We start from the raw sequence: 26,079 nt of genomic DNA, 5'->3' as shown, positions 1-26,079 counted from the left end.
ATTTATTTAGGTTTATCTTTCGTTCTCAACCTTTGATCCCGGATGGAAGAAATCGTGTTTTTGATAAAAGATAGATCGGGACTTAAGTTTTAAATACATAGTAATTTTCAGGCTATATTAATATGATTTTACAATTAAACACTAGCCACAACTATAAACCTGCTATAAACGCATCTGTAAACATGCTGATGTATGAGAAAGGCTACCTCTTTAAGCCTAAAAATAAAACAAATGTGTGACTGTTAAAGTGTGTGTGTGTGTGTGTGTGTGTGTGTGTGTGTGTGAGAGAGATAGATAGAGGGAGGGAGAGCGAGCTACTGATAAATACATTTTATATGCGCACTTTTATCCTAAATTACGGTAGCAGCACGTCATCAAAAAGGGACAACGCTGACGTAACAGAGTGGCGACGTGCAGCAGTTTTATTATTGCTAGTGTTTGTATTTTTTTATACAGTGAATTTCAAGTTTTACGAGGAATTAAAGAGGCTGTTTGTACACAGCTACCTCACTACATAACTTTCTTCGTCAACGCTACCCAGTTTTGAATGGACTAGACACAAATAAAGTAAGTTAATTGATGTTAGCGCAAACCTGTAACACTGTGAGCAGCTACGTTAACTTTTAATTTCTATCAATGTTGTTTTCTTCGCCTTTATTTGGACATTTTTGCTTTCCAATTTTCTTGCAGAAGCAGCCATGTTCCACAACAGTTCACAGGGAAAATACTGGATATGGAAAAATGAAGACGAGATTGAGCAGAAGAGATGCAAGGCCAACCTGAAGTTCCGTAACAAGATACTGGAAAGTGGGAAGGTAAGAAGTACATAACACCAAATAATACATAAATTAAGACAATGTGTGACAGTTTACTTAACCTCCTCGCGCCTCTGTGAATCAGCCTGGTCTGAGTGAGTCCTCGTTCATGGAGCGGCACGAGGAGGACGTTTTATTCCGACACTATGAGAGGAGGATGATGGACTTCTGCAACGCTTTCAAGCCTGCAATGCCCAAATCTGTTGTGGTATGTGTGTGCGCTTTCTCATGATCTGTGTGGTCAAAATATCCATACTACCTGTATATATCTGACCCGTGTGTCTCTCACCTGTGCAGGGTACAGCCATCATGTACTTCAGGAGATTCTACCTGTTCAACTCCATCATGGAGTACCATCCTCGGATAATAATGTGAGTACATATGTTTAAAATGATATAAGCAAGCCTTTCCAAATCTTCCATGACCAATTAGTTCCTCTACTTGTCAGTTAAGCATAGGATACAACACAAAATGGCTTCCAGTTGTGTTTTAAATGATGGAAGTAATGTAATTTGGAACATATATCTCATGTTAGCAAACTATTATCTGTGCTTTTAGTTTTTATTAGTAATTTTAAGTGGGTGTGTATATTTGTTGTGCCAGTTCCCTGTATTCTACCCAGTCCACATCTGACATTTGGTTTAAAAACACAATAGTGCAGTCTTCATATTGGTTGGCAAACTGGCCTGGATAATATTGGGAAAGTACGTATGTATTGATGCAACATTTTAAAATATATTTTAAGATATCGCTTCTTAGCCCAACTTAAGTGGGAAAATCCTTTGCTTAAGATGTGTCGAGTGAATGTAGATGGCACTTAACATAACACTACTTATTGAGTTATTTCTCACTTCAATCTAGGTTCCAATCAATGTTATATCAAGTGTATAACATATTCCTTTATTTAGCTATAAGTTTAGGAATTCTTAAGAGTTTTGTATAACAATTATAACTTTTGACTTGCAATCCAACTATTGTTTAAGTTCACCAAAACTGCTAATAAGCCTTTTGTTCAGCCTTTTTTATTACCCGTGTACACAACCGGTTACAAACTCACCTCCCTGTTTCAGGCTGACGTGTGCATACCTGTCCTGTAAAGTGGATGAGTTCAACGTGTCCAGCACCCAGTTTGTGGGCAACCTTCTGCAGGAGACCCCGGCCGGGCAGGAAAGGGTTCTGGAGCAGATCCTGGAGTTCGAGCTTCTGCTGATCCAACAACTCAAGTTTCACCTGGTGGTCCACAACCCCTACAGACCCATGGAGGGTCTGCTCATCGACCTCAAGGTAGATCGATCATCATATGTTATTCTAATACACTCGTAGTGCAAATCTAGCTGAGTATGTGTCCTGTATAATATATGTTGTAATTGTAATGTATTTCAGACAAGATACCCAGCGCTAGAGAACCCAGAGTCACTGAGGAAGAGTGCGGATGACTTTCTGACACAGGCGACCATTACAGATGCAGGACTGCTGTTCCCCCCCTCTCAGATCGCCCTAACAGCCATTCTGAACAGCGCCTCCAGAGCCGGTCTCAGCATGGAGAGGTGGGTTGTTGGACTTGTTAATTTCATAACAATGGAACAATGCTAAGCTAACATGATGAGGTTTGTTTAGCAATTAAGGGAAAATGTTCTGCCAGAATGATAATGATTAAATGGTAAAACATTGTTTTGTTTGTTGTTCCAAATGCACAGCTACCTCAATGAGTGTTTGGGGATGAAAGAGGACAAGGAGACTCTCTCAAAGATGTATGAATCCATGAGACGTGAGTGAGCCGCACCTTCAATGCGACACCACAGGATGGTGATATTGAGCCACTATGGTACACAGGACATGTTTTAGCGGAGATTAATGTGAAGTTTATCTGTGTTCATTCAGGGATGAAAACCATCCTAAAGAAGTACGAACTTCCCAAACCAGAGGAGGTGAATACTTACAAAAAGAAGTTGGAGAGGATTCATGCTGAATTTGCCACTTCAAGCAAGTAAGTAGATGAAGTCAACTGCTCGTGTTGAGAGATTGCCAATACAGAGAGAATGATCTAATATCACACTATACCCTGCTACATTTTAAAAGTCAGAAAAGGTGATTTTATTGTAGAGTTTCAAAAATAAGTCTTTTTATATGGTCCTAATATTAACATTAGTGTAATTTGGGCACCTTTTTTTTAGTTTAGGGGTACTAAATAGGACTGTTTTGTAAACACCAATGTAATTTGTATTCCGCCACACCAAAGTAAACAACTCAAGTTTCTCATTGTCATACATAGTAACAGTTTTATTTTAGCCAGGTTGTCGTATCTAAGATGCAAAAGGTTCAAGGTTCAGTATCAGGTAGAAAAATAAAAAGGAACACATCATCAGCTGTATGAAATACAGAAAGGAAGTACAACAGCACGCCACATTCCTACCTACATCATCTATACCATGTAGCACATTTGATATTGGTATCGCTGATGAGGAGACTTTTAGGCTCAGTTATCTGTCGCCGGCTGTCTGTTAACACTTGGTGAGGTTGGTGAGGTCCGTGGTATCATTAAGTGCAACTACAGTAAACAGTTTGGTAAACTCTTTAGCTATGACAGGCACAGATTCAGACTCTGCAGCTGCGTGAATCATCAGGAGGCACACAAGTCCAACCCTCCATGACTTTGAAGTTGATAAATCTGTGCATGGCATGACTTCTCAGGATGAATCTATCGGTGCAGACAGAGGTGTACTGAAACGCCACCGGGGATGGCGGGAGAGCGAGAGAGAGAGAAAGACTGCAAATGCATGAAAGCTTTTGTTCACACCCCAAGGCTTAGCGGGAGTTCAGGTGATGTTTGTTAGAGCAGCATATATGTAGGCCCACACACTAAAGCAGGATCCCATCAGGGTTAGCACATGCACAGGACAGGATACAGAGATCTCCTACGAACGAACTCCTAGACTATTGTTCAGCTCTGTTCAGCTAGATCATACACAAACACCATTTACTTCTATACAAACCTAAGGATACAATATCAACAAACAAAGCAGCATATAAAAAAAATGTAACAAGTGGTTCCAGTGCTGCGTGGTAGCTCACACAAAGATGGTGGACGTTTATGAAGGAAGAGCTCGTCATAAAATCACGTGACACGGTGGGCAGATGGTGAGTAGAAAGGGAGTTAAGGCTTGTGTCGTCTTGGAGAGAGGTGCTGTGTTTAAATTCCCTGATGACGGCAGAAAACACTAGTTCAATGCTTTGGATTGCCTCCCCCCGTTTCCTCGAAGCTTCCCTCCAAAAAAAAAGGAGTGGCAGAGCAGGGTGCCACATTTGTCTGGTTTCCATGTCAACCAGTCAAACGGAGGGAGTGGCAGGCATACCAGGATAAAAGAAGTTCACACATTTTGCAGTTGACTGTATCTCAGGTCCATCTTCACAGAAATCATCTTTTCGAAAGGTCTCATGCGACAAGGCTTCTTGTCAAAATGTAAATCAGTTCAACACACTGTCGGTGTCTGAAGCATTTGGGAAGGGCTTTGGAAGGACAGTATTCAGATATGCAGCAAGTGTTTTCCCATGGAGAACAGCCATATTGCGTTAGAACTGCTAGGAATCTAGGCCACATGCTTTATAAATACAAACTGACTTAAGTCTTCGGTCGGGCACCTCATGGGACGAGGCCTGGCTTTGGCTGGCGGTGTGGTCTGACTACCACACTTTGATTCTCTGGTGGAAATCTGTAAAACTCACATTACCTGGATGGCAGCAGCCAGTGACATGATGGTGCACTCTGTCCTGTAAGATAAAGTGGACACGTTTGTGAAAGGCACAAGCTTGGAGAATCACTTGTGTGTAAAATGCTACCAGGCGTGTCTACTACTAGTCTAAATGAAGTTGAATTGAAAATGAAGAGACATTTGGAAACTACTTATGATGATCATGAAGCTATAGGGGAAACTACATGCTACATTATTCACCTAAATGGGTGTTGAACATGGATTTGAAGGGGTTGGTCACAAATGTAAGAAACCGAGTTCACCAACAATTACAGCTTGCAAAGATAACTTCTGATTTGACATATTTAAAACCGTAACCCTGCTTTCTGTTAAATGCTGCCTTATTTAACTGCTCTTATTAAAACTACCTTTGTATTGCAGCAAACGGAAGAGAGGATATGAAGAAGATGGCCATGTAACAAAAGAACCACGTTTAACGGAAGAGGTGAGAATGTTCTGCATTGAAGGGAGAATTCTGACATTGTAAATCTTCTAAAATTGCTTTTTTTTCCCATTGCAGATTATGAGTGACGAAGACATGTCATGAGCATTTACCCCAAAATGTCTTGATTTAAAGTTGTTATAGTAGTTCCAGTATTTAACTGTCAAGGTTGGAAGAACAAGCGAAAACACGACGAAGTTTGCATTAGTGTACATCTTATATTTACTTTTCTACAGTGTGTAGAAACTTGGGGTTGCCTTTGTTCTGCAGTAAGAATAAAGATATTTTTCTACATTGTGTGTCTTTGTTCGTAACCAATCCACATGATACTGCGTGCAAATGTTTCTCCACCTTTGTCAGGGGACAATGAATGACTCCATTATCTACTTTACAAAAACTGTTTAATAAGTGCATGCATGTCTGATACAGTCTGTACTATTCAAAAAAAATTACTGCTGTAAACACTTTTATTTTACTTGGCATCTCTGATTAGGTGTCTTGTCTGGCATTGAGAAGTGTCAATAAAGACTTTACCAAATAATCAAAAAGTAGCTGATACAATCGGAAGAAAAAAAATTCAGTTCATCTGTCTTATATACTCATGATTCCAGCAAGAGAATTTATTCTTAATATAAAATAACCATACTTTCTGAAAGACTTTGTTCCAATCTAGAAAATAAAGGAGAAAAAAAAAAGAACAAGACAGAAATGCTAGTTTCAGCACTTAGCGGATATTGTCACAACCTTAAAATAAATCAGTCAATTACAGTATAAAAAGCATAATCGCTCATAATCCAGTTACAAGAAAGGGGGACTGAGAGAACTAGCTTCTTCATGTCAGTTAGCTCATATCGAGCAGGAAGAGGGGGGACACACTTTGGCAACCTGTGCTGTGGGTACAACGAAACTCTGGAAATCTCTATTTGGCCCTCGTGATGAAGGGAATGAAATGTACCCAAGTCAGAATTTTGAACACAGTTTAAAAGTTTGATTCCCGTGGATGTAGCTGTCGGTCACTGGTGCAAGTTTTTTTTTATTTGAGTTTTTTTTTTTTTTTAAGTACTGCATCGGCTTTGTACTCCGCTGCTGTTGCATAGCTCTCTTGTGGTGAACGGGACAAGATGGTGGGTGGGGATGGGCGGGACTATTGGAGGAGGACATGATGGAGGGGTTGCCATGGTGATGAGGGTAGAGCATGCTAGGTCTCTGCGCTGCAGTCCGGTGGAGGAGACTTGATGGGGAGATGGAGGAGAGAGGAGTGCTGTACTACCTGTTGCTGTTGGACATGGCATACTGAGCCTGCTTCTGCTGGAGGAGCTCTGTGATGGCCAGCAGCTTTTTCAACACATGCTGCAGAGAGAGAGGAAGCAGGAGTTAAGATACATCTTTCTGAAACATGGCTGCCGAGTTATCCTGTGTGAATCTCATCAATCTGACCTGCTGTGCTCCCCTCTCGTTGCTCAGTGTTCGCAGCTCGTCTGAGTGTGTGACACACAACTCATGCAGCGCAGCCAGGTCCCGGGACAGGTCCCTGGACAGCTCCGTCCTAAAGTGCTCTGTGGCTTCAGGGAGGTCAGGGACGTTCTACAAATACAATGGAAAAAGTTCTAGGCTTGTGAAGTAAAGTTGTGAGTCAGGGCTCTCAAGAAGAATATCAGATTTGGGATTATTTAAATCACAAAGCTCACCCCCAACTCATCCAGAAACATGATCATCCTGTGTTTGTTGTTTTTGATGAAAGGGTTCACACCCTCCATATAGGGTTCCTGTTTGAGGATAATCAGAACGAGTCAATTATAACTTACATCAGACATAAAAAAACACCATTTGATATAACTGTTAGATGTATAGCTACTGCCTTAAATATAGATGTATACTGCATGCTGTTGTTTTAAGTACATAATCCACACCTTAGCACCAAATTCAACCAGGTTGGCCAGGTTCTGAACAGACTTAGCTATCAGTGTGAGGGTCCTGCCTGCTGCTGAGGATGGAGGGTCTGCAAGAAGAGAAGGTAGTATATAACACACATTGTAACATGTGGTACAACAAGCAGAGGGTTACATGTGCTTGTAGGCTGATGCTCACCAGAAATGATGTTAAACAGTCTGGGGTTGAGGATGGCCGGACAGATCAGTCTTAGAAAGACAAAGCCACTGGGAGGAGAACGGAGGAAATAAAATAGACTGAATAAGATCAAGCACTAAATAACATGCATACATTTAAAGTCGTCAGCAAACACTGATGAAAGATACATTCAAAGCTTTTAACTCTCAAACGAAGTGGGTCCAACATTGAGCATTCGTGTTTCCTTACCTTACAACTCTCGTCCGCATGGTGGTGTTTGCGGGCCATTTCTGCTGCACAGACTTCTGCAGACAGCCGTAGATGAACCTCAAAGTCCTGGACGGGTCATCACAGAGAGACAATTACTTATTATATGTGTTCATTAGATATTTGACCTTGTATTTCTGTTTGAACACCGCCAACACACGACACCACTGTGTGAGTATATGACGGTTTGTTCTTACGGTGGTAAGATCTCAGCAGCCATGAAGATCTTCTCCACCAGCTCCGACAGGATGTTCAGCAGATGAGACAGGTTCAGGTTCACATCCTCGTTCTTTTCCAGTTTGGAGGGGTTCAGCTAAAAAGCAAAGACAGGGAGACAGAAACGGATTCATTAGGATAAATACATTCAAATTCACAATGCATGATTGTAAACCATGAGATAAGATACAATTCATGTTATTCAACAGTGACAACAGCATCTCTTGTTGCATGTAATGTTGATTAAAAAAATGTTGTCAGCCACTAGTAAATACATTTGTGATATTTCTTATTTGTTTAATACAAGAGAACAAAAATGGTCCATGCACTGACTAGACTTTTGTTTCAATGTGAACTCAATAAGAACTCACATACCAGCCTTGAGACCTCAGCCATGTTGATGTTGTGTCACTGTTTTGTTTATCTACTGTACATCGCATTCTTGCAGAGCCACTACACTGATATGATATAAAAACAATGTCATGAACCCAATGCCACAGATAAGAGCAGGGGGAAATAGCCTACAACTTGTGTTGCTGTGTTGAGGAAAGAAACCCCCTTATCAGGTCTGTACCTCGCAGGACTGCTTGCTCTCCATAATCTTGAGGATGGTGTCTTTGAGAGCGTGGTGAACAAATGGTGTGGCTGTGGCCTTCATGTACTGCTCCATCAGCGTGCTGGCAAGGGTGGTCGCTCTGAACAATGTTGTGGCTTCGTCTGGAAGAAGTGCACAAGGTCATACCAGTGTATGAATACATGTCTGTACATATGAAGCAAAACAATGAAGACGAACCCTGGGAAACACTCCACTCTGAAGCCTTTTCAAACAGAAGTATTGCATATTCAAGTACTGATTAGATACAGGATGCAACATGTGTTTTTTTCTTACCCTCCATGCTGATCTCCCTGTCATTGAGGGTCCTGAGTAGAGGGGCTTCAGCCTTCTCATGTCTGAAGATCCGCAGAAGGAGGCTTGCTAATAAGGTGCGGTCCTGACCACACACATGGGCCAGAGCGTAGATGACGTGGAACTCTTTCTGCAAGATCATCTGCAGAGGACAATGATTTGGTTGTCATTTGGAGTGACTAACAGAGCAGCAGACATTAAATGGACAATTAGAACCGTTTACCGACCTCTTTAAACTCTGCATACTCCTCTTCAGGCATGATCTTCTCCATGGAGTAGCGGGCACGCACCCGCAGAGAGCCAGGCTCGATGCCCTTCAGAGGCACGTGGGAGCTGAGGGGGAACCACTCATCGATCATCTGGCCCTTCTGCAGGCGGTTCAGCTGGCAGCGCATGAACACTGAGCGGGAGAGAGAGAGAGAGGGAGGCGTGAAGAGGAGGGGGTGATGTCAGTTGTGATATAAAACATGAGGAGACTAAGAGAGATCACATTGGTTTTTTTTTTATGTACTTACAGATGTCACTTTCTTTGCTCTTTTTTGTTTTGTTGCTCAGGCTGATTTCAAATCGGTTGATTTCACTCGACAAGTCACTGAAACAAAAAGATACATATATTTTAGAAATCTGTAGTCGAGAAGATATGATTCATTCGGAGCAAGTTTGACAAGACTCACTCAAAGATGAACTCCTCGGTGAAGACGGGGTTCTGCCCCTCCCTCGGGTGTGTTTTAGCCACTTGGACGCTGTTCAGGTAGATGTTACAGTACGGGCTGTTGAAATACTTCACTGGCAGCTTGTGGGCCTCCTCCACATACAGCACCAGGCTGCTCACCTGAGAGGGAAACCACATTTAGCACACAAAACATACAAATACGGGTGAAATGAGTCGAGCTAAGTGTGGGAATGAACCAGTATCACAATTGACTTTCCTTATAACAACTTGCTCAATGTGTTACAAGCCAGATATGGTCAACCAGTTGCTTTTTACTAAATGCAATAAGTTGTTTCAGATATTCAAATCTGGGCCTTTTCAACTTTACGGTATTTCTGATCATGTAGACGCTCTGTCATACTTATACTTAATTTAGAATACCTTCCGACTGGCTTGTTGTATTTGATCATCTACCTCTTCACTTTATGCATATGAGAACACATTGATGTAATATGTACCTGTCTAAGCCTCTTGTTGGTGGTCGGCTGAGTGGTTTTCCTCAAGTTACTGCAGAAAGTTTGAAGGCATTTCATCCAATCCTGCAAACACAGAACACCGTCAGAATTTGAAAACAAAGTGATCATAAGCTCTGTCTCCTTAAGCACTCACAACCTTATAAACTGTTGACAGTTTGTACTCGTTCGTTTGATGAGAAATAAAACAACAGGTTCTCTTTCACACATATAGGTCTTTATTACAACTGAACATCACTGTCCAGTGGCCTCCTGTATCTGAGAAAGCAGCAGTTTGTGCAGAACATTTCTTTTGTGTCTTTTTTAACCCACCATTTGGACAAAAATACCCTGTTAATTGAGACAGTTATCGATGTTAGCGCAGTGCTCCTTACCTGTGCCTGCTCTGGAACATCTCCCGCAAAGTAGAATATGTACTGTTCTTCACTAAAGTGCTGGACAACAATCTGGAAACAGTGTGGCCTGTAGGTGGAATAGAAGAGAATATATTAAATTACTTTGTACTGTATGTTGCTTCATTTTTAAGAAATAGCTTGCCAAAGTCACTGAATTAGACCAAGCTCAATATTCTGACACCTCACCTGCCAAACAGACTGTCATGCACACCGTACACGGAGCACACGCTCAGGTCGATCAGCCCTTTTGGTTTGGTCGCTCTCTTCTCGCTCTCAAAGTAGATGAGCTGAGCATCGTTCCCCTCCAGGATGAAGTAAAGGTTCTTCCATCGTTTGCCTTTGCCTGAAGGTGAGAGGAACCAAATATACGTTTATTATAATGGTAGATCCTGAATGACATGACCACAAGAGACAGAGTAATGTTTTTGATGATATGACAAGCAGCTACTGATGGGCTATACAACACAGATGTTACAAATACCTTTGTTGAACTGGAGGTAGCCTTTCTTGACAATGTTTTTGTAGAAAGCATCTTTTGTTTTCCGTCTGATAGTGTTATAAATCTCTCTCCCATCCACTGTGTCAGAAAGAACTTGTTCTTGGTTCTACAGTCAAAACGAAAACAAATCAAGCCATCACACAACCATCATATCAATTCCCTTCCAATCTTACCTTGCTTTAACTTCTTTAAGTGCTATAAAATGAACATGAAAATGTTTGATGCAATATGTTCTTCAGAATATACATTTACAGTTCAGTGGTGTTCAACTATTACTCTTTGCCCACACCAGAGTCCTGCATGGGTCTGATTTTCAAGACCCGCTCCCACCCCACACCCGCGACGTGCAATACCGAACCCGCCCCGCCACCCGCACATATTGCTAATTAGTTCCGCAAACCGACCCGACCCGTCGTCACAAGATCCGCAAACCGACCCGAACCCGCATATCCTATATGAGCAGTGAAAATGTGCAATTATTAACACACGCAGTTGCATATTTGCCCAAAAAGCGTGGGATGTTGGTTATTTTCTCCATCTAGGAGGACACCAAAAGCCTCCCAGACATTGGATTTCGCTCTTGAGGAAGTGTTATTGAAAATGCTGTATTCTCCGAGCTCCGCCTTCACCTCAGCCATTTCGAATGTGGCGTGCTCAGCAGCAGATTGATGCGCTGCAGAGGTTATGATTATGCCCGCGGGTACCCGACCCGATGCAGGACTCTGGCCCACACTGGTCTCTGCTGAGATCAATATTTGGATACTTTGGATGGCAGAAAAGGTAGGAGCATTTAAGAGCACATGACACCGCTAAATTGTCAAATGTATCCCCATTAAGAATACATATCATTTGTATCTTTGAACGTACCTGCACTGAAACGGGCTCTTTCAGGTTGTAGCCCTCGACAATCTGCTCTTTCTTGTAATGCTCGATAATGTCACCAACACTGCCAATGGGAGAGCGACAGAATACATGATGCAGCACATCAGTAACAAGTCAAAATGCAACCGTCAGCATATCATGTTATTCTGTTGTAAAGGCCGCTGGAGGCAGGCACAATGCGGGACGTACCTGTTGTAGTACCTCCCCCCCATCATGTACTGATTGTTGGGGGTGGGGGAGATCTTAAACCTTTGGATGTTTTCATTGGTGCGAAAAAAGAGCGAGTAGTCCCCAGGTGTGTTGTCTGACGGTCGGACCAGAAAACTGCACACCTGGCCAACTATGAAATGAGAGGGGAGAGGGGAGGGGGGGGGGGGGATCAGAGCGAGGGAGAAAGGTTTTTACTGCTGCTCAGCTAAATATTTAGATAAATGGACTTTGACGTTCACAACTCTTTTCTGACAAATAGAATACACAATATTGTCACAAGTGATTAACAATGTTTGGTAATGAAAGGCACAGAGGAATGATACCTGTCATCAGCAGGTTGTAGGCCTCTTGCTTGGTGATCTTTCCGTGATACCATCTGTTTGAGAGATACAATAACATTCAAAATGTAGTTTAGTCAACAAAATGCAGACTTCCAGTAGAGGCTATTGCATCAACACCATCTCTAAACACAAATCTTAAAATACTGACATCACTGTTGGGGGATTTCATCTAAGTAAAACGACTATCTGATGTTCACTTCATTCATTTGAATGAAATAATGAATTAGGCTCTCCAAACATACGCGTTCCCATTTATGTCCCATCTATTGTCCAAAGGGTTAAAAGAAGGAAACGCTTAGATGTGGCCAGACTTGAATCTAGAGCTCCTATCCTCTCTCAGGGTTGAATCAATAACTCTGTCAAACTTTAAGACTTGCCAAAGCTGAAGGACATGGTCGGTTAGGAAACAATAAGAACTTGCTGTGAATAATGTGCCGTTATGCTATTCTTAATGACAAAACAAAAATATGTTGGGAGAATACAGGCAAACAACAAGGCTGATCTCACATGGTGGATATTATCCTGTAATGATATGTTATTTAAAAGTATAAATATAGCAAAACACATTGCTGTTCTGCTATCAGATATAAAGCAGAGAAAAGTGAAATCAGAGTATAATAACTTACGCTTTTCCCTCATGTGGATCCTCCTCCCGGCCCTAGAAGAATATCAGAAACAGACATTTGTCATGAAACAAAATCAAAAGGACTAATAACTTTATTGTTTGTGACGACTATGGACTGTTATTTTGTATACTCGTATAACATAGCACTACCATGGGTGCTCTGCTAATGGCACTCTGGTATGATCAATTGTGACCTCACATTGGTTTCTTTTGAAGCACTGAGTTTAATTTACAATACATTTGAAACCTTGTGCTGTACTTACCACCTCTTCCACCAGATCCTCCACGATGAGGCCCTGCTCCTCTGTGCGAACATTGGTCACCCACATCCAGCCATCATCCAGTTCATTGTGAACAATAAACATGTCCCCTTTCAGGAAGCTGAAGATATCATTGAATCAAAATGGCCATTAAGACAAAAGGATAACATGATGACAGATTGTAGGAAAAAAGGAAAAATAAAGAGTAGTGAAACACACTGTAAAATCTGCTATCGATCGGTTGTTAAACTATAACCTCAATTCATCTCAAAGCATTGTTATCTGTATAATGTGAGAGAAAGAAACTGCAAGTCGAGTTATTTAGTTTCCAGTGTAATACCAGAGCATTACCAGCAGGTGTCTCCTCAGACTTATAACATTTGAGGTAAATATTGCATGTCTGAATACTGGGTTAAGCCAGTGGCCTCGCTGGCAGACAGAGGGTTGAGGTTGACTTCAGACAGATGTTGATCACATTTAGGAAATCAGGGATAGCTGGGGTCATCAGTAAGTGTGCCTACTGTAGCTTAATAACAGGGACAAGACTGGCTTTCTTTAACAAGTCAGATGATGTGCTTTCCAGGCTGCTGTGAGGGGACGAGCAGGCCTGTGACATGCCAATACAATAAGTGAACTAGGCTGCTCTTTGAGAGCAATACAATCAAATTATATATTTTTAAGCCCATGAAATCCCCAAGGCTGTCTGTGTCTCAGACATGGATCATGTTTATGAGAGTACTTTTACGTAAGAGAAGAGAAAACGTTGTACTACTATAGGTTTAACAATAGGTCTCTTATGTACAGTTACATAGTCACAAAGATAATTACCTGATCTCATCAGTATCTGGCACTTTGGTGTAAGGAAGTATGGCCCTGACTCTCCTCCTGTCTTCTACAGGCTGTGGAAACATGCACACAAAGAATACAACTCTCACTCTAACCATGACCTTCTGAAACCACATCCATGTTAAACCCCGTAATTATTCCACAAATTCAAGTATTCTACTACAACCCCCTCAGGGAGATATCACACTCCACTGAAAAAGGTAATTAGCATGAGCTTGTGCTTTGCTTTAAACACTTCCGATACTGCCTGAAGGTAAAAGAAGAAGGGGATATGGAAGATGGGAAAATAATCCCTTGCACATTGAGCTGGCTGAATAAAGGACTTGAGGTTGACTTTACTTTAACTAAAATGGTAATTTTTCCCACTCATCTTTCAACTCTGAAATATTTTATCAGCAGCTTTTGGCATTTACATTTCAATTTAGTTTTGGTAGGTCTCTTAAAAAAGTTATTTCATATGCCATTTAACAATACACAAGACACTAACACGCTTAATCTTATAGTACTTAAAACAGGGTGTATTGCAATATTTCATTTAAAAAACAGCTACATTGAGAAAAAAGAGCAAAAATCTAGTTATGTCATGTCAAACAAGTATTGAAAATATGTATAAATATTGTAGGGGAATGGAGGAACATTTTAAAACATGCCAGAATTAATTAAATGTAGTATTTTTAATTATTGAATACGCCCAGCCATGGAGTCAGTCTCACCTCTGGGGGCGCCACTGGTGATAGCAGTTTCTCTCCTTTTAGCAGGCAAGACACATAGCTGTAGTAACCAATCAGGTCTGAGAGAGAAGAGAACCGCCGCCCACCAATGTAATAGTCCCCACACATGGCAATTATCCTGTTGAGAGAAAACACATCAAAGATAAAAGACAGCGGTTATTTAATCACCGAGCAGCGAGGGAAATATAAAATGTTCAACTTGTATTTATTTGACGGTGAAATAATCTCTCTTGACTGCTGTGTCAAAATTGTTTTTCATTATTGTTCCTACACTGCATATACAACATAGCACATCAAAGATATAACAGCAACTGTGCCACAATCATTAAACGTCCGAAAATAGATAGTATATGTCTAAAGAGGATTTCAGACAGTGAGATAACAGAGAGCGATAGAGGCTTTCCCGTTTAATCCAACAATGCTATTTGTCATTTGTGACTGAAAATAACTTCAGTGAATGATTACAATGGTTTCATGAAAGTACTCCTCTAAACCACATCCTGTTGCAGAGCCACTAATCCTAATTCTCTGCTCATCAGTTGAGTGGATCTCTGATTGAGGGTTTATAATAAATGCACTTGTGCGATTACTCATTTGCTGCTTCTAAAGACATCGACCTTTTGCAGTGTAGATGTCACGCAATTAACCTTATGTTCATGATTCCCCTTACAATAGCGCTCCCTCATTCATCCTCAATGACATCATGGGTTAACACTAAACCAATGAGAGTGAAGGAGATGGTGTCATTGTTAGTTCATTAGAGAAGTGCTTTTTTTTTGGAGAAATTGTCGGAGATTTCTCAAAAGCACAAACAGTCTTTAAAGAGTGCTACCATAAAGAACACAAGCTTTAGAAATAAAATAACCTTCATATTCTATATAAACATGCATTTACACAATGAAGGGCGGTATGTTTGAAAAAAAGATATTTCAATGTCCAAAATTGAAACAATGGCCTGGACAGCTATGGGCTAATAGATTAGCTTCTATCACACGCCTGCATTATGTCCCCAAGCGCTTACAGTTAGTATGAAATACACACATTGGAAACCTGTAAATGCAAAATGTGTTTCTCTGCTTATTGAAACGTACACGTTTATCACATTCAGGTCCTAGCCACACGGAAACGAAAACAAACCGAATTCGATATCAAAAAAGTCTTCCATCCACACGCAATAGGCACCAGAAACGTGTCCTTCCACACGAGACCGCTTGACCCGCCGGTCAACATGTCCGTTAAAGTTTAAATCTTCCGGACAAAATTATAAAAGTGCCGGTCAAAGGTCTTCTTTGTTTAAAACAAATGAATAACGACTCTATATGATCAAATCAAATCGAGTTTTATTTATATAGCACATTTAAAAGCGATTTTTGGTCGAGCCAAAGTGCTGTACATGTAATAAAAACACATTACTACAATCACCGTAAAAGACAATAATTTACAACAGAAATATAAAAAACAAAAACACAGGGAATAGTCAGGTGTCATGCTCCGCTCTGACTAGAAGGCCAGAGAGAAGAAGTGTGTCTTTAGTGAGGATTTAAAAACCCCTAGTGTCTGGGCCGACTTATATATATGATAATATAAGAATAATACACGGAGTCTCTCTTTTCCTCCCCCTCTCCTGACAGCCCGTCACTATTTTCGTTATCAGGAAATGATCGTATAGGGCGTAGACACGGAGCCGTTTGGCCCCCCAGAGTGTTGCGTCCGCAGATCTACCCACCTTGGGACCCGTTATCGTTATCCGCGTTTCCCTGTCGGCCCTGTGTGGCCGAACCGTCTATAAGATAGAGAACTGTAGCGGATACGACCCGTTTCGTCACCGTGTGGCTAGGGAAATAATCTACAAGGAAGCCAGAGGTAGAGGTTGCCAGATTGTTCGCCCTTTGTGTGTTTTCAGCTGCAGGGTGAATGTATTCTCACACTGACTTAAACATATCACTTGAAGAAGAGGACGGATTGTAATGTGTAATCTGATTTGTTTTATTGACTATAAAACTGTTGAATAGCGTAGGATATTGTTGCTAGACAAGTCTGCCGTCTTCATTCTTTTACTTCATGTCCACCCACGCACAAAATTCTTCCGCATAACACACACAAGCAAACGGAGTCATGGGTTTACGCAGACCAAGTTGATATGCAATATAAAAACATCTGTATGAAATGACAGTGATAAAATAGGCTGATGTGGTCAACAATGGCATGAAACCACTTTCCAAGCCTCAACATTCTCACTTCAGTATCGGCTCATCTTTGAGGTTGATCTATGGGCTCAGAACAGTCTCATAATACACACATGCACACATAAGGATTCACACTTGTATTTCATGATCCGCAAAAGGATTCACACTTGTATTTCATGATCCACACTTGTGTTTTTCAATGCACACACAAATGTGTTCCGTTTCATATACATGTAAATAAAATCAAAATACAGAAAAAAGTTTTACATATGTATTTTTTCCGTTTAAAACCGCTGCACCTACAAACACAAACCGCTTTCTGTGCATGGATCGCTGTGCATTCGTGTGTGGGTTTTTTGAGACTCCCCTGACGGTCACCCGATTCGTACTTGTAATTTTTTCTATCTATAGCCAATCAGATGTCTCCTCAATTCTAAGCCAATCACATGAGCGCGCCCCCACAAGGGTAGATTTCTTGCGTTCATGACGTAGCGCTTCATGTACACATTTTGCGCTGTCCGGAGCTGACAGGTCCATGGAGCCTGCCTGAATCTCAGGACACTTCCACTCTCAGTACATTGCCAGTTTCCGAGCAGGAAATGCACGCAAATACAAGCCTTTATATTATTAAGGTACAGTGCCACTTTCCGAACCATTAATGAATGCTTGTGTACACAAAAACGGCAGGCAAAACCGTTTTAAATGTGTGTTTCCTGTATGGCGAATACAGCTGCTTTATTTATGTCTGTATGAAGTTGTTGTGAGTGTGGACGGAGCAGCTTCAGGTTAGCTTAGCCTAATCGATCAGTGCACTACGAAGCCAGTGCTAGACAGTGAGCTGTCAACGGGGGGGAGCCCCGCCGGTCATTATCGGCCGATATTCACTCTTAATAGTTTGATCGGTGCTCTCTATAAAGGCCGATCATGAGAGCTGGATCTGATCGATATGGACATAAAAGCGAGTGAAGTTTTCGCGAGCTGCATGAGAAACTGACGGGCTGTCAGGAGAGAGGGAGGGAGAGAGGAAAAAAGAGATGATCCTTACTCCCGTGTTATTAGCCATATCCGGTCATAGTCCGGTAATTACCTGCTAACGGAAACTCTGCTACACAATTCTTCTTCTTCTTATTATTATTATTATTGAAACATGACCGGTAAGTTTCAAATTTGTCCGGTAAAATAAATTCTGTCCGCGGAAACCCTGCTCCGGACAGCGCAAAATGCGTATATGAAGTGTCATGAAGTGAACGCAATAAATCATACCCTCGTGGGGACGCGCTCATGTGATTGGCTTAGAATGAAGGAGACATCTGATTGGCTATATATAGAAAAAATTACAAGTACGAATCGGGTGACCGTCAGGGGAGTCTCAAAAAACCCACACACGAATGCACAGCGATCCATGCACAGAAAGCGGTTTGTGTTTGTAGGTGCAGGGGATTTAAATGGAAAAAAAATATGTGAGGATCAAAAATACATATGTAAAACTTTTTTCTGTATTTGGATTTTATTTACATGTATATGAAACGGAACACATTTGTGTGTGCATTGAAAAACACAAGTGTGGATCCGGAAACACAAGTGTGAATCCTTTTGCGGATCATGAAACACAAGTGTGAATCCTTTGGCGGATCATGAAATACAAGTGTGAATCCTTCTGTGTGCATGTGTGTATTATGAGACTGTTCTGAGCCCATATTGATCTCTCACTGCAGTGTCTGAGGCTTTCTGCCCTATACTATAGGTTAGCAGGTAATACACAACTTCTGTAGTCCTCCTTATCCACTACTTGAGGGAGGCATACTGCCTGAGCTTTGTGAGATGCACTATTATATAGTATAGTAGTATAGTAGATACTATATAACGTTGTAATCAATTGTGTTGGCCAAGTCAGGTCAGGTTACATCTCTGGAGAAAAACTTCCACCATGCTAAATTATTTGCAACCACCACCTGAATGTGTAAATGGAAAAAAGATGCTTGTATTTTACTTACTCTGTAAAGACTGCGTAATTCTTAATTTTGTCTGATGTTTGACAATCCATCCCCAGTTATTTTTTGTTTTCTCTTTTCCTCCTTTCGGTAGTTTCTTTTTTTGGTAGTGGGTTACCCTTGGCCTTTTTGTTTATGTCTACGATGCTGTCGACTGGCAGCTTTAGACTATTCTCAGGAATTTTTTTTTCTCTTGTACGCCATGTCAAGGTTTCGGGTACCTACTTACTGTATATTGTGTATGTCTTTGCTTTATTTGTAATTCAAAATAAAGTATAAAAAAAATATATTTTGGTTTGCAGTAAATAAAAGTAGGAATTGATATAAAAAACACACACTTTAAGCGTTGTGTAGGCCAAGTCAGATCAGGTTACATCTGTTGAAAAAAAACTTCCACCATGCTAAATTATTTGCAACCACCACCTGAATGTGTAAATGAAAAAAAAAGACACTTCTCCCTAAAGGCCCGGACACACCAAGCTGACACCAAAGAACTGACACAGACGGACCCCGACTGTTGCGTCTCTGCGTTTTGGCCATGTGTCGCACTGGGACACACCGCAAAGACTTCAGCCGACGGCCAAGAAGCACGTACGAACTGCGCATGCGTGAGTGGTAATAACTCTCCTTACCAGCAGGCGTCGGTAGAGTGTATTCGTCATTCAAAAGAGGCAACAACCGGAAGACAGACTGCGTGATAACCGAGAGAAGAAGAACAGACTGCGTGATATAAACAAACAATAAATAGCATGTGCGTTCCATTTTCACTCTACAGCGAGAAGCTCAAGGGGCTTTCCCGAACCTGTGTCGAGAGCTGGAGTTAAATGAAATCTCAGATTTGCCTTCTTAATAGTTTGTTTGGGTCCCTCACTTCCGTTTCGCTTCTCATGCACTGATTCGCTAGCTGAACAGCCAATCAGAGTGATTTCCTTTGCCGACTGCCCGCCGAGTCATTTTCGGCCGAAAAGGCATCGGCACGGCTGAAAAGACACGACGGTGCGGGACACACCAATCTGAGTAGGGCGTGTCGACGCTCATCGTCGGCCTGACGCCCACCGATGGCCAAAATCGGCTTGGTGTGTCCGGGCCTTAAGGCTTTTAAGAAAGCTCTCGCTGCAGATTCACACAGTGCTGCCTTACCTGAAATGGTTGACCACGTTGGTCACGCTGAGGAACGACAGGACGAAGGAACCGGGCCGGCGGTCGCTCTCCCTGATGAGGTAGCTGCCGGGGCTCCGGGCCTGGCGCAGCCGCTCCTCAGCGATGTTTCGGTCTAGCTTGCCATGGTACCACCTGAGACAGAGCAGAAGGAAAGAATTAGAGGAGGGGCGACAAACAATATAGATCAAACATCTTTCTAAAGATATAGAACCACGTAATTATTTTCCACAGAAGTATTTTCAGAAATAACCAAACATGTAATTGTATAAGAGAGCAATCACAAAACAATACATTAACAAACATGGATCTTCAACCAGTTGTTTTTTCGTTCTTCTTAATATATTTCTTCTCTAATCATATACGCATATTTTTGAATCCTTATTTTCAGAAAAGATTTTGCAAGGCAGTAAGTCAAAAAGTCAATGATCAATCCAACACATTGATAGATGGAAAATAAAATAAATATTAGACATGAATCTCTCATGTAGGCCTGTTCTTAAAAAAATGGATATCCAAAAGCTTTTATTTTTGAGTTTCTAGCACACCATTAAATCGTTCTACTTCCTGAATTAAACAGAAGCCACAGGAACAACACTGGTTAACATTTTAGCAGGTGAACCTAACTGGGCCCGGCCAGCTGGGGTACAAAATTAACACGCTTTTTCCAAATTTAGGCCACTGGTGCCTCTCGAAGCGGAAGGCAGCTACTGAAAAAACATCCAGCGTTAAAGAAGATGAATGAGGCGCTGCAGTCGCTCTCACCACAGGAGACCTTAAGATCTCCCATCTGGTTCTAGAGGTCTCTACTTGTAAAAAAAAAAAAAAAAAAAAAAAATGTGGTGAAGTCTGCTATCATGGAGCGAGCTGGAGAAGGATTGCCAAAGAGGAGGGGAGAGTTAAGGGTCCATGAGGGGGCTTAGGGGGGATTTGGGTGATAAGAGAAGTGAAGAGGGCGAATGAGGGCAGTTGGAGAGTCGGCCCTAGCACACTGTAAAGGACTGGGAAAATACACAATTACATATGACCCAGAAAACCATGTGTAATGTGACATTAAAAGCACTAAAAACTAGATATTTGGGATAACAACTCCTACTGGCTCTAATCCTCAACCACAAACCAAGGAAGGCTCAAACCACTACGTCTACAAAAACCTTTTTCAGTCAGAACTAGCCACAACACAACATTAAACACATGTGAAAAACTGTTTCCGTTTTCCATTGCTTTGTGCCATTCGAAACAACTAACCCGAGTGAGCAGCTAGTGTCGGCCGTGTTGTATCCTTTATATGCAATAAATTGTTTCACTAAACAATTATTTGTTTATATCATTATTGTGATAAATGACAGTATAAAAAACACACCATGTGCCCTACGAGGCAAATACGCAGATCTGAACTCTGCACCAACCAGACAACACGACAGCTGCTGCTGCACATAAATGACTCAATATAGTGGGTAATAGGTATCTTTGTCGTGCATGTACCAAAATTACAGGGCAAGAACAACTTTCCAAACGTTTTCTTTGTGCAAACAGGCACCTATTACCAACCAAAAACACCAACACATGTAAGGGAAACACTGGTTTGTACACAAATGAGCCAAATTCTGAAAAAAGGCTCATTCTACTGTTCTGACATAAAAATACTTGAAACTTCTTCTGTTTCAGTCATGCACTTTATGATGGAAGTTATGCTAATGCAGCAAATGTTGATTCAAACTGATAAAGTCCCTGCGGAGGGGCAGCCTGCTGCCAGACAGCCTGCTGCTGTGGGCTCGGCTGTGGAACATACGTCAAACAACGGCATCAGCTCCCTATTTTGGGCTGTAAAGGTACAGACAAAACCCTTATTAAAACAATAACGTGTGCCGTTCACCATCACACAGGAAGAGCTATCCACCACACATATTGTAAGTCAAACCAAGTGTGTTAACTTAAAGGAAACCTATCATGCTATATTTAAATGATATATTGTAGGGCCATACCTATATAAGGTATATTTATACGTTTCTGTTTTCAAAATACCAAACAGATCATGCATTTTAGCCATGCCTCATTTCGCTCTATGTGCTGTTTGCTGTCTACGGGTCTGATTCTGCTGACCACGCCCCCCTGCAGGAGAGGGGAGACGTGCTCTGATCAGCTGCTGGGCTGTCAGAAGAGGGGGAGAAAAAGAGATCTCCGTCCTCCGTGTTTTATTATATAGAGTCGTTATTCATTTGTTTTAAAGCTCAATAAATAACAAAGAAGACATTTGACCGGCACTTTTCTAATTTTGTCCGGAAGATTTAAACTTTAACGGACATCTTGACCGGCGAAACAAACTGAAACTGAAACTCTGCCGCACGGTCCCCTCGTTCCTTGGAAGAGGCGGAGAGGTGGGTGTTTGTCATCTGCTATTAACCGGAGAGAATTACAGTGCTTGCCTCGACGGGGAGGGATTGCATTGCAGCGGGAGCAAACGCTTGCCTCGGGGAGGGAGAAAGAAAGCCACAGCGGAGAATAAACAGAAGGGTAACCATGGTAACCAAGTCTTCTTCGCGGCTTTTGTGGCAGACTACAGCGCCACTTACAGGCCTGGCATATGTACTACAGCGTCTCCAGCGCTTTCGAACGGCAATGGCCGTGGCTGTCTCCTCCTGATTGGTGGAGTTGGCCCAATAGCCGTAGTGCCACCGTCCTGACGTTGGCATAGTGTTCAAATCTGGATCAGTTTTTATCAGATCCGTTGCAGCCCCTTTTTTAGAGATTTGGGTATGGAGGAAAATAGAGAGGGTTGTGTTTTCTGACACTTGGTGAGTTCCCTGGAACACCGGGGACACATATTCATGTATAAAAGACGTACAAAAGTGCATTTTGCATGATAGGTCCCCTTTAAGTACAGGAAGGTTTAAAGTGCAAGACTGGAAGAAACACAACAGCTAAGGCAGAGGTGTGAAATATCTTAGACCATTGTTTTGCGTCAACACATTTTAGTACTTTGTGCATTTACATTTTTAGCTGTGAATGTGATTTCCACCAAAAATGCATAATGATAAGTCATGATCATCTGCCTTTGCTCTGTCATCAAGATAAGTGAAAAGGGTAAAGAAATTAGAAAATCCCTTTAGACGTCATTCTACAAAAGAAAGCACAGCAGCAGACCTAGCAGGACTAGGGTTGCAAAGAGGCGGAACATTTCCGGTAAGTTTCCGGTAAATGTCCATGAGAAGTTAAGCTGGGGAATTTTGGAAATATTCCATATTGTAAACTTTCCATGGGAATTATGGGAATTGATGGGAACTAACTGGGAATTGAGGGTAATGTAATCGAATTGTATCATATCCAAGCATAAATATAAACATTTAGTTTTGTCATAAGAAAACATCCATGCAAAATGATACAATTAAAAAAACATGACATTTCAACAGATTTATTTGTAAGTAGAACAGAACGAGTTTTAATTATTTTATTGAACAATCATTTGTTTCATTGAAGAACAAAAACATGAATGTTGAGTTAAATATTACTCATCCCCCCAACCCCACTCATTCAAAAATGAACAAAAATGCACCCCCCATCCAAAGATCCCCACAATAAATCATCTGTGCATGTGATGGAGGAATGCACAGTGCCTGTAGGGGGTGTGGTCTCAATAGCCATGCAGTAAGCAGTGTGCTATGTGCATGTGATGGAGGAATGCACAGTGCCTGTAGGGGGTGTGGTCTCAATAGCCATGCAGTAAGCAGTGTGCTATGTGCATGTGATTGAGGAATGGCATGGATATTCAAGTGTTCTTGAATGGCATCTGTTTGTTTTAGTCAAGATTATGCTAATATACTTTCCCCAACTATATTTAAGTTCCCTATGAAGAGCCAACCTTCAATTTAGAAAATTCCCCGTTAATTCCCATAAATTCCAGTTTATTCCCATGGAAAGTTTCCATCTTTGAAAATTCCCGGAATTTTGCAACCCTAAGCAGGACTAAAGCCAGGTGTACCAAAAGATATCAATGTATAGTTTTACAACCAGCATCTATAAATGCATTGATACCGTTGTTATAACCTGCTGTTTAAGTTTATCTCTCTTTTATCTCTAAATGGTTCAAAGATCTGAAATGTTAAAGTACATGTGTAACCCTTCCCTGAATGTTGCCTTTGATATATGGCTGAGGGGTAATAAAGTGATTAGTTATCAGAATGTGATATTGCAGACTGCTGAGCAATGCAGGGACTATTCAAGCAGAAGTCTTTCATTTTTATTGCTTTGCCACCATAGAAATTCAGAGCGACTTCTTTATGTGGATGAAAAATGATATTGTTTTGCATAATGCCTTGAAGCCAGGAGTCATTACAAAACAGTGCTTTGTTCCAGTGCAGGGTTTCAAGAGAGCTTCCCTGTTGGGGTTTTGCAGAGCTTAGCAACAGGTGAGTTTTCAAATGAGATGATAAGAATTGCTATATTACTATATTTGTCTGTTACCTTTCATTTCTCCCTTGTAAAGCTCTTGAGGCTTTAGACAGAAGTGTTAAAAGCTTGTTGGCATCTAGTAATGACTAAATCGCCCTCCTACTCTATGGATATACAGAGAGAGTGAAATACAAGTGCCGTTATGCAATTCATTTAGCTGTTAGTAAACCAAGCGGATGTTAAAAACTGCAAAAGTCAGTTGTTTTTCAGGTGTATTTCAATCCAGTATCGATTATCAATATTCTGCACATGTTTACATGCTAGACGTTTTTTGGTTTTGAGTTGCTATTCATTGCACCAATTGTATAGCCATCTTTAGTAACGGTAAAACCTCAGCCATGTGGATTTGTTGTTTTATTTCGCCTTGAGGACATCTGCATTACTTATGTAGCCTGGTTAATTTCATTCACCATCAATCTAATTTGTGAAACAGTATATGCTTTGCACTGTCCATTACACCAATCACCTATCTATCTATCCAAATTAAATCAAGTTAACTGCAGTTGTATGTATGAGTTATATAATTTGCAATTTTGAAATGCCACTGTCCATGATGATGTGGGATGTTAGTGAGAAACTACTCAGGAAGGGTGCTATGATAAACAGGCTCTGAGCATAAGCCATGACAGTGGTGATAGGACACAATGATACAATCAGCTTGAGGAATGCCCCGTCATGTCAGAACATGCCAGCAGCACTCTGAAGTCCTGGATCTCTCCTCTCAGCGTTAATCTCTCTCTGCACCCAGTCACCTCAGAGTCAACTAAAACAAGACAACTGATAGGACTCGATACCTATTAAGTGTGCACTGATCCTGTGCATGGTATTGTGGGAGCTCAAAGCATGGCAAATTACACAATCACAACTACCTGTTAATGATTCAACAACAAAATATGTTTCAAAGCAGAGGGAGTCCACCAAAATGTCATCATTCACCGCTCCAACAATCACATCCTGAACTTTACTTTCACACCAAACACACATTTAGTCATTCCTTCATGAAAAATGGGCTTAAGGCGATACTTTCCGCTGCTCCAGTTTATGAGTGACTTGGTTAAGTTTTACGCATAGAATGGCTAATTGTGTCATGCTGTCAGGAACAATATACTGTGCGTTGCTGAAATTGAACATGCCCAAGCCTAGTGAGTTTAGGCAAGATGCCAAAAATATAGGGCTTAGGCTCCAGTAAGCATGGTAGCATGATTCATTGTGTTTACAATCCTTCTGGCTATATTTTAAGGCTGAACGTCTTACAAATATTGCATCACAAGAGCTCTGACGAGACGGAAGTGACATACTGTTTGTAGATTATGCCTGTAGTGTTGAGCCTGTAAACCCTCACTGTGGTTATCTTACGTTTTATAGCTTTTGATTTGGAAAGGACAACCTGTGGCACCATGAAGCCAAAGACAACTTTACAGATTGACCAGTTTAGTTTTGTGCATTATAAAAGTACAATACTCAGATCAATATTAAATATACATTTCTTTAATTCTACAACTGTTAAATGAAGTAGTTTTATTCCAGGCTCTCTGTGTGCCCCTTCTAGTTTGTGCTGTATCAGCAGAGGAGAATAATATGTGAAGGCATATCGTGCATGTATGCAATTGATGTTAATTAAGAAACAAACATGTTTCATTGAGTAATATACATTTGGCATTACAAATAAATTCAAGGATAAATAGCATTAGACAGCAATTCTTGTTTCCCTGATGTATGTGATGTGAGTTTTAGACGGCAATGAAATGGCGCATTTCCACTGCAGCGCGTAGCGCGGTTTAAGCGTGCCGTGCCAAACCCGGCCCGTTTTTTGTTGCGTTTCCACTAGGGGTAGTTCCGGCTAACGGGTACTGTTTCA

The 26,079-nt window shown here is 41.3% G+C and overlaps 2 protein-coding genes across 2 annotated transcripts in view; one reads left to right on the top strand and one right to left on the bottom strand.

Annotated features, from left to right (window-relative positions):
- Positions 1-394: 394 nt before the first annotated feature.
- On the top strand, positions 395-5,298 carry ccnh (cyclin H). Its single transcript, XM_034117925.1, has 10 exons — positions 395-567; positions 691-815; positions 901-1,023; positions 1,113-1,186; positions 1,886-2,099; positions 2,199-2,362; positions 2,513-2,583; positions 2,697-2,802; positions 4,946-5,009; positions 5,085-5,298. The coding sequence occupies exons 2-10, from the start codon at positions 699-701 to the stop codon at positions 5,109-5,111; spliced, it is 960 nt and encodes a 319-aa protein (XP_033973816.1). The 5' UTR covers positions 395-567; positions 691-698; the 3' UTR covers positions 5,112-5,298.
- Positions 5,299-6,063: 765 nt separating this feature from the next.
- The window catches only part of LOC117472626 (ras GTPase-activating protein 1-like), a 32,049-nt gene continuing 12,033 nt past the window's right edge, over positions 6,064-26,079 (bottom strand). The window contains exons 2-25 of the mRNA XM_034117924.1: positions 19,755-19,907; positions 14,420-14,555; positions 13,689-13,759; positions 12,864-12,981; positions 12,602-12,633; positions 11,958-12,010; positions 11,614-11,764; positions 11,410-11,488; positions 10,525-10,648; positions 10,230-10,386; positions 10,023-10,110; positions 9,634-9,714; positions 9,138-9,295; positions 8,979-9,055; positions 8,691-8,863; positions 8,446-8,605; positions 8,131-8,273; positions 7,538-7,653; positions 7,323-7,409; positions 7,095-7,162; positions 6,917-7,005; positions 6,695-6,772; positions 6,444-6,590; positions 6,064-6,356 (exon numbers count right to left, since the gene is read on the bottom strand). Coding sequence (XP_033973815.1) covers positions 6,273-6,356; positions 6,444-6,590; positions 6,695-6,772; positions 6,917-7,005; positions 7,095-7,162; positions 7,323-7,409; positions 7,538-7,653; positions 8,131-8,273; positions 8,446-8,605; positions 8,691-8,863; positions 8,979-9,055; positions 9,138-9,295; positions 9,634-9,714; positions 10,023-10,110; positions 10,230-10,386; positions 10,525-10,648; positions 11,410-11,488; positions 11,614-11,764; positions 11,958-12,010; positions 12,602-12,633; positions 12,864-12,981; positions 13,689-13,759; positions 14,420-14,555; positions 19,755-19,907 — 2,623 coding nt within the window. The 3' untranslated portion in view covers positions 6,064-6,272. The remainder of the gene's footprint in view (positions 6,357-6,443; positions 6,591-6,694; positions 6,773-6,916; positions 7,006-7,094; positions 7,163-7,322; positions 7,410-7,537; positions 7,654-8,130; positions 8,274-8,445; positions 8,606-8,690; positions 8,864-8,978; positions 9,056-9,137; positions 9,296-9,633; positions 9,715-10,022; positions 10,111-10,229; positions 10,387-10,524; positions 10,649-11,409; positions 11,489-11,613; positions 11,765-11,957; positions 12,011-12,601; positions 12,634-12,863; positions 12,982-13,688; positions 13,760-14,419; positions 14,556-19,754; positions 19,908-26,079) is intronic.

Source organism: Trematomus bernacchii, unplaced genomic scaffold, assembly GCF_902827165.1.
Source record: "Trematomus bernacchii unplaced genomic scaffold, fTreBer1.1, whole genome shotgun sequence".
NCBI classification, from domain to species: Eukaryota; Metazoa; Chordata; class Actinopteri; order Perciformes; family Nototheniidae; genus Trematomus; species Trematomus bernacchii.
This window is presented reverse-complemented; position numbering and strand designations above follow the sequence as displayed.

Bases quoted from the DNA above. Each gene is read 5' to 3' on its own strand.
- ccnh (XM_034117925.1), top strand. From the start codon at position 699: ATGTTCCACAACAGTTCACAGGGAAAATACTGGATATGGAAAAATGAA. The intron at 816-900 runs GTAAGAAGTACA...TCTGTGAATCAG, and splicing joins AGATACTGGAAAGTGGGAAG to CCTGGTCTGAGTGAGTCCTC. The intron at 5,010-5,084 runs GTGAGAATGTTC...TTCCCATTGCAG, and splicing joins AACCACGTTTAACGGAAGAG to ATTATGAGTGACGAAGACAT.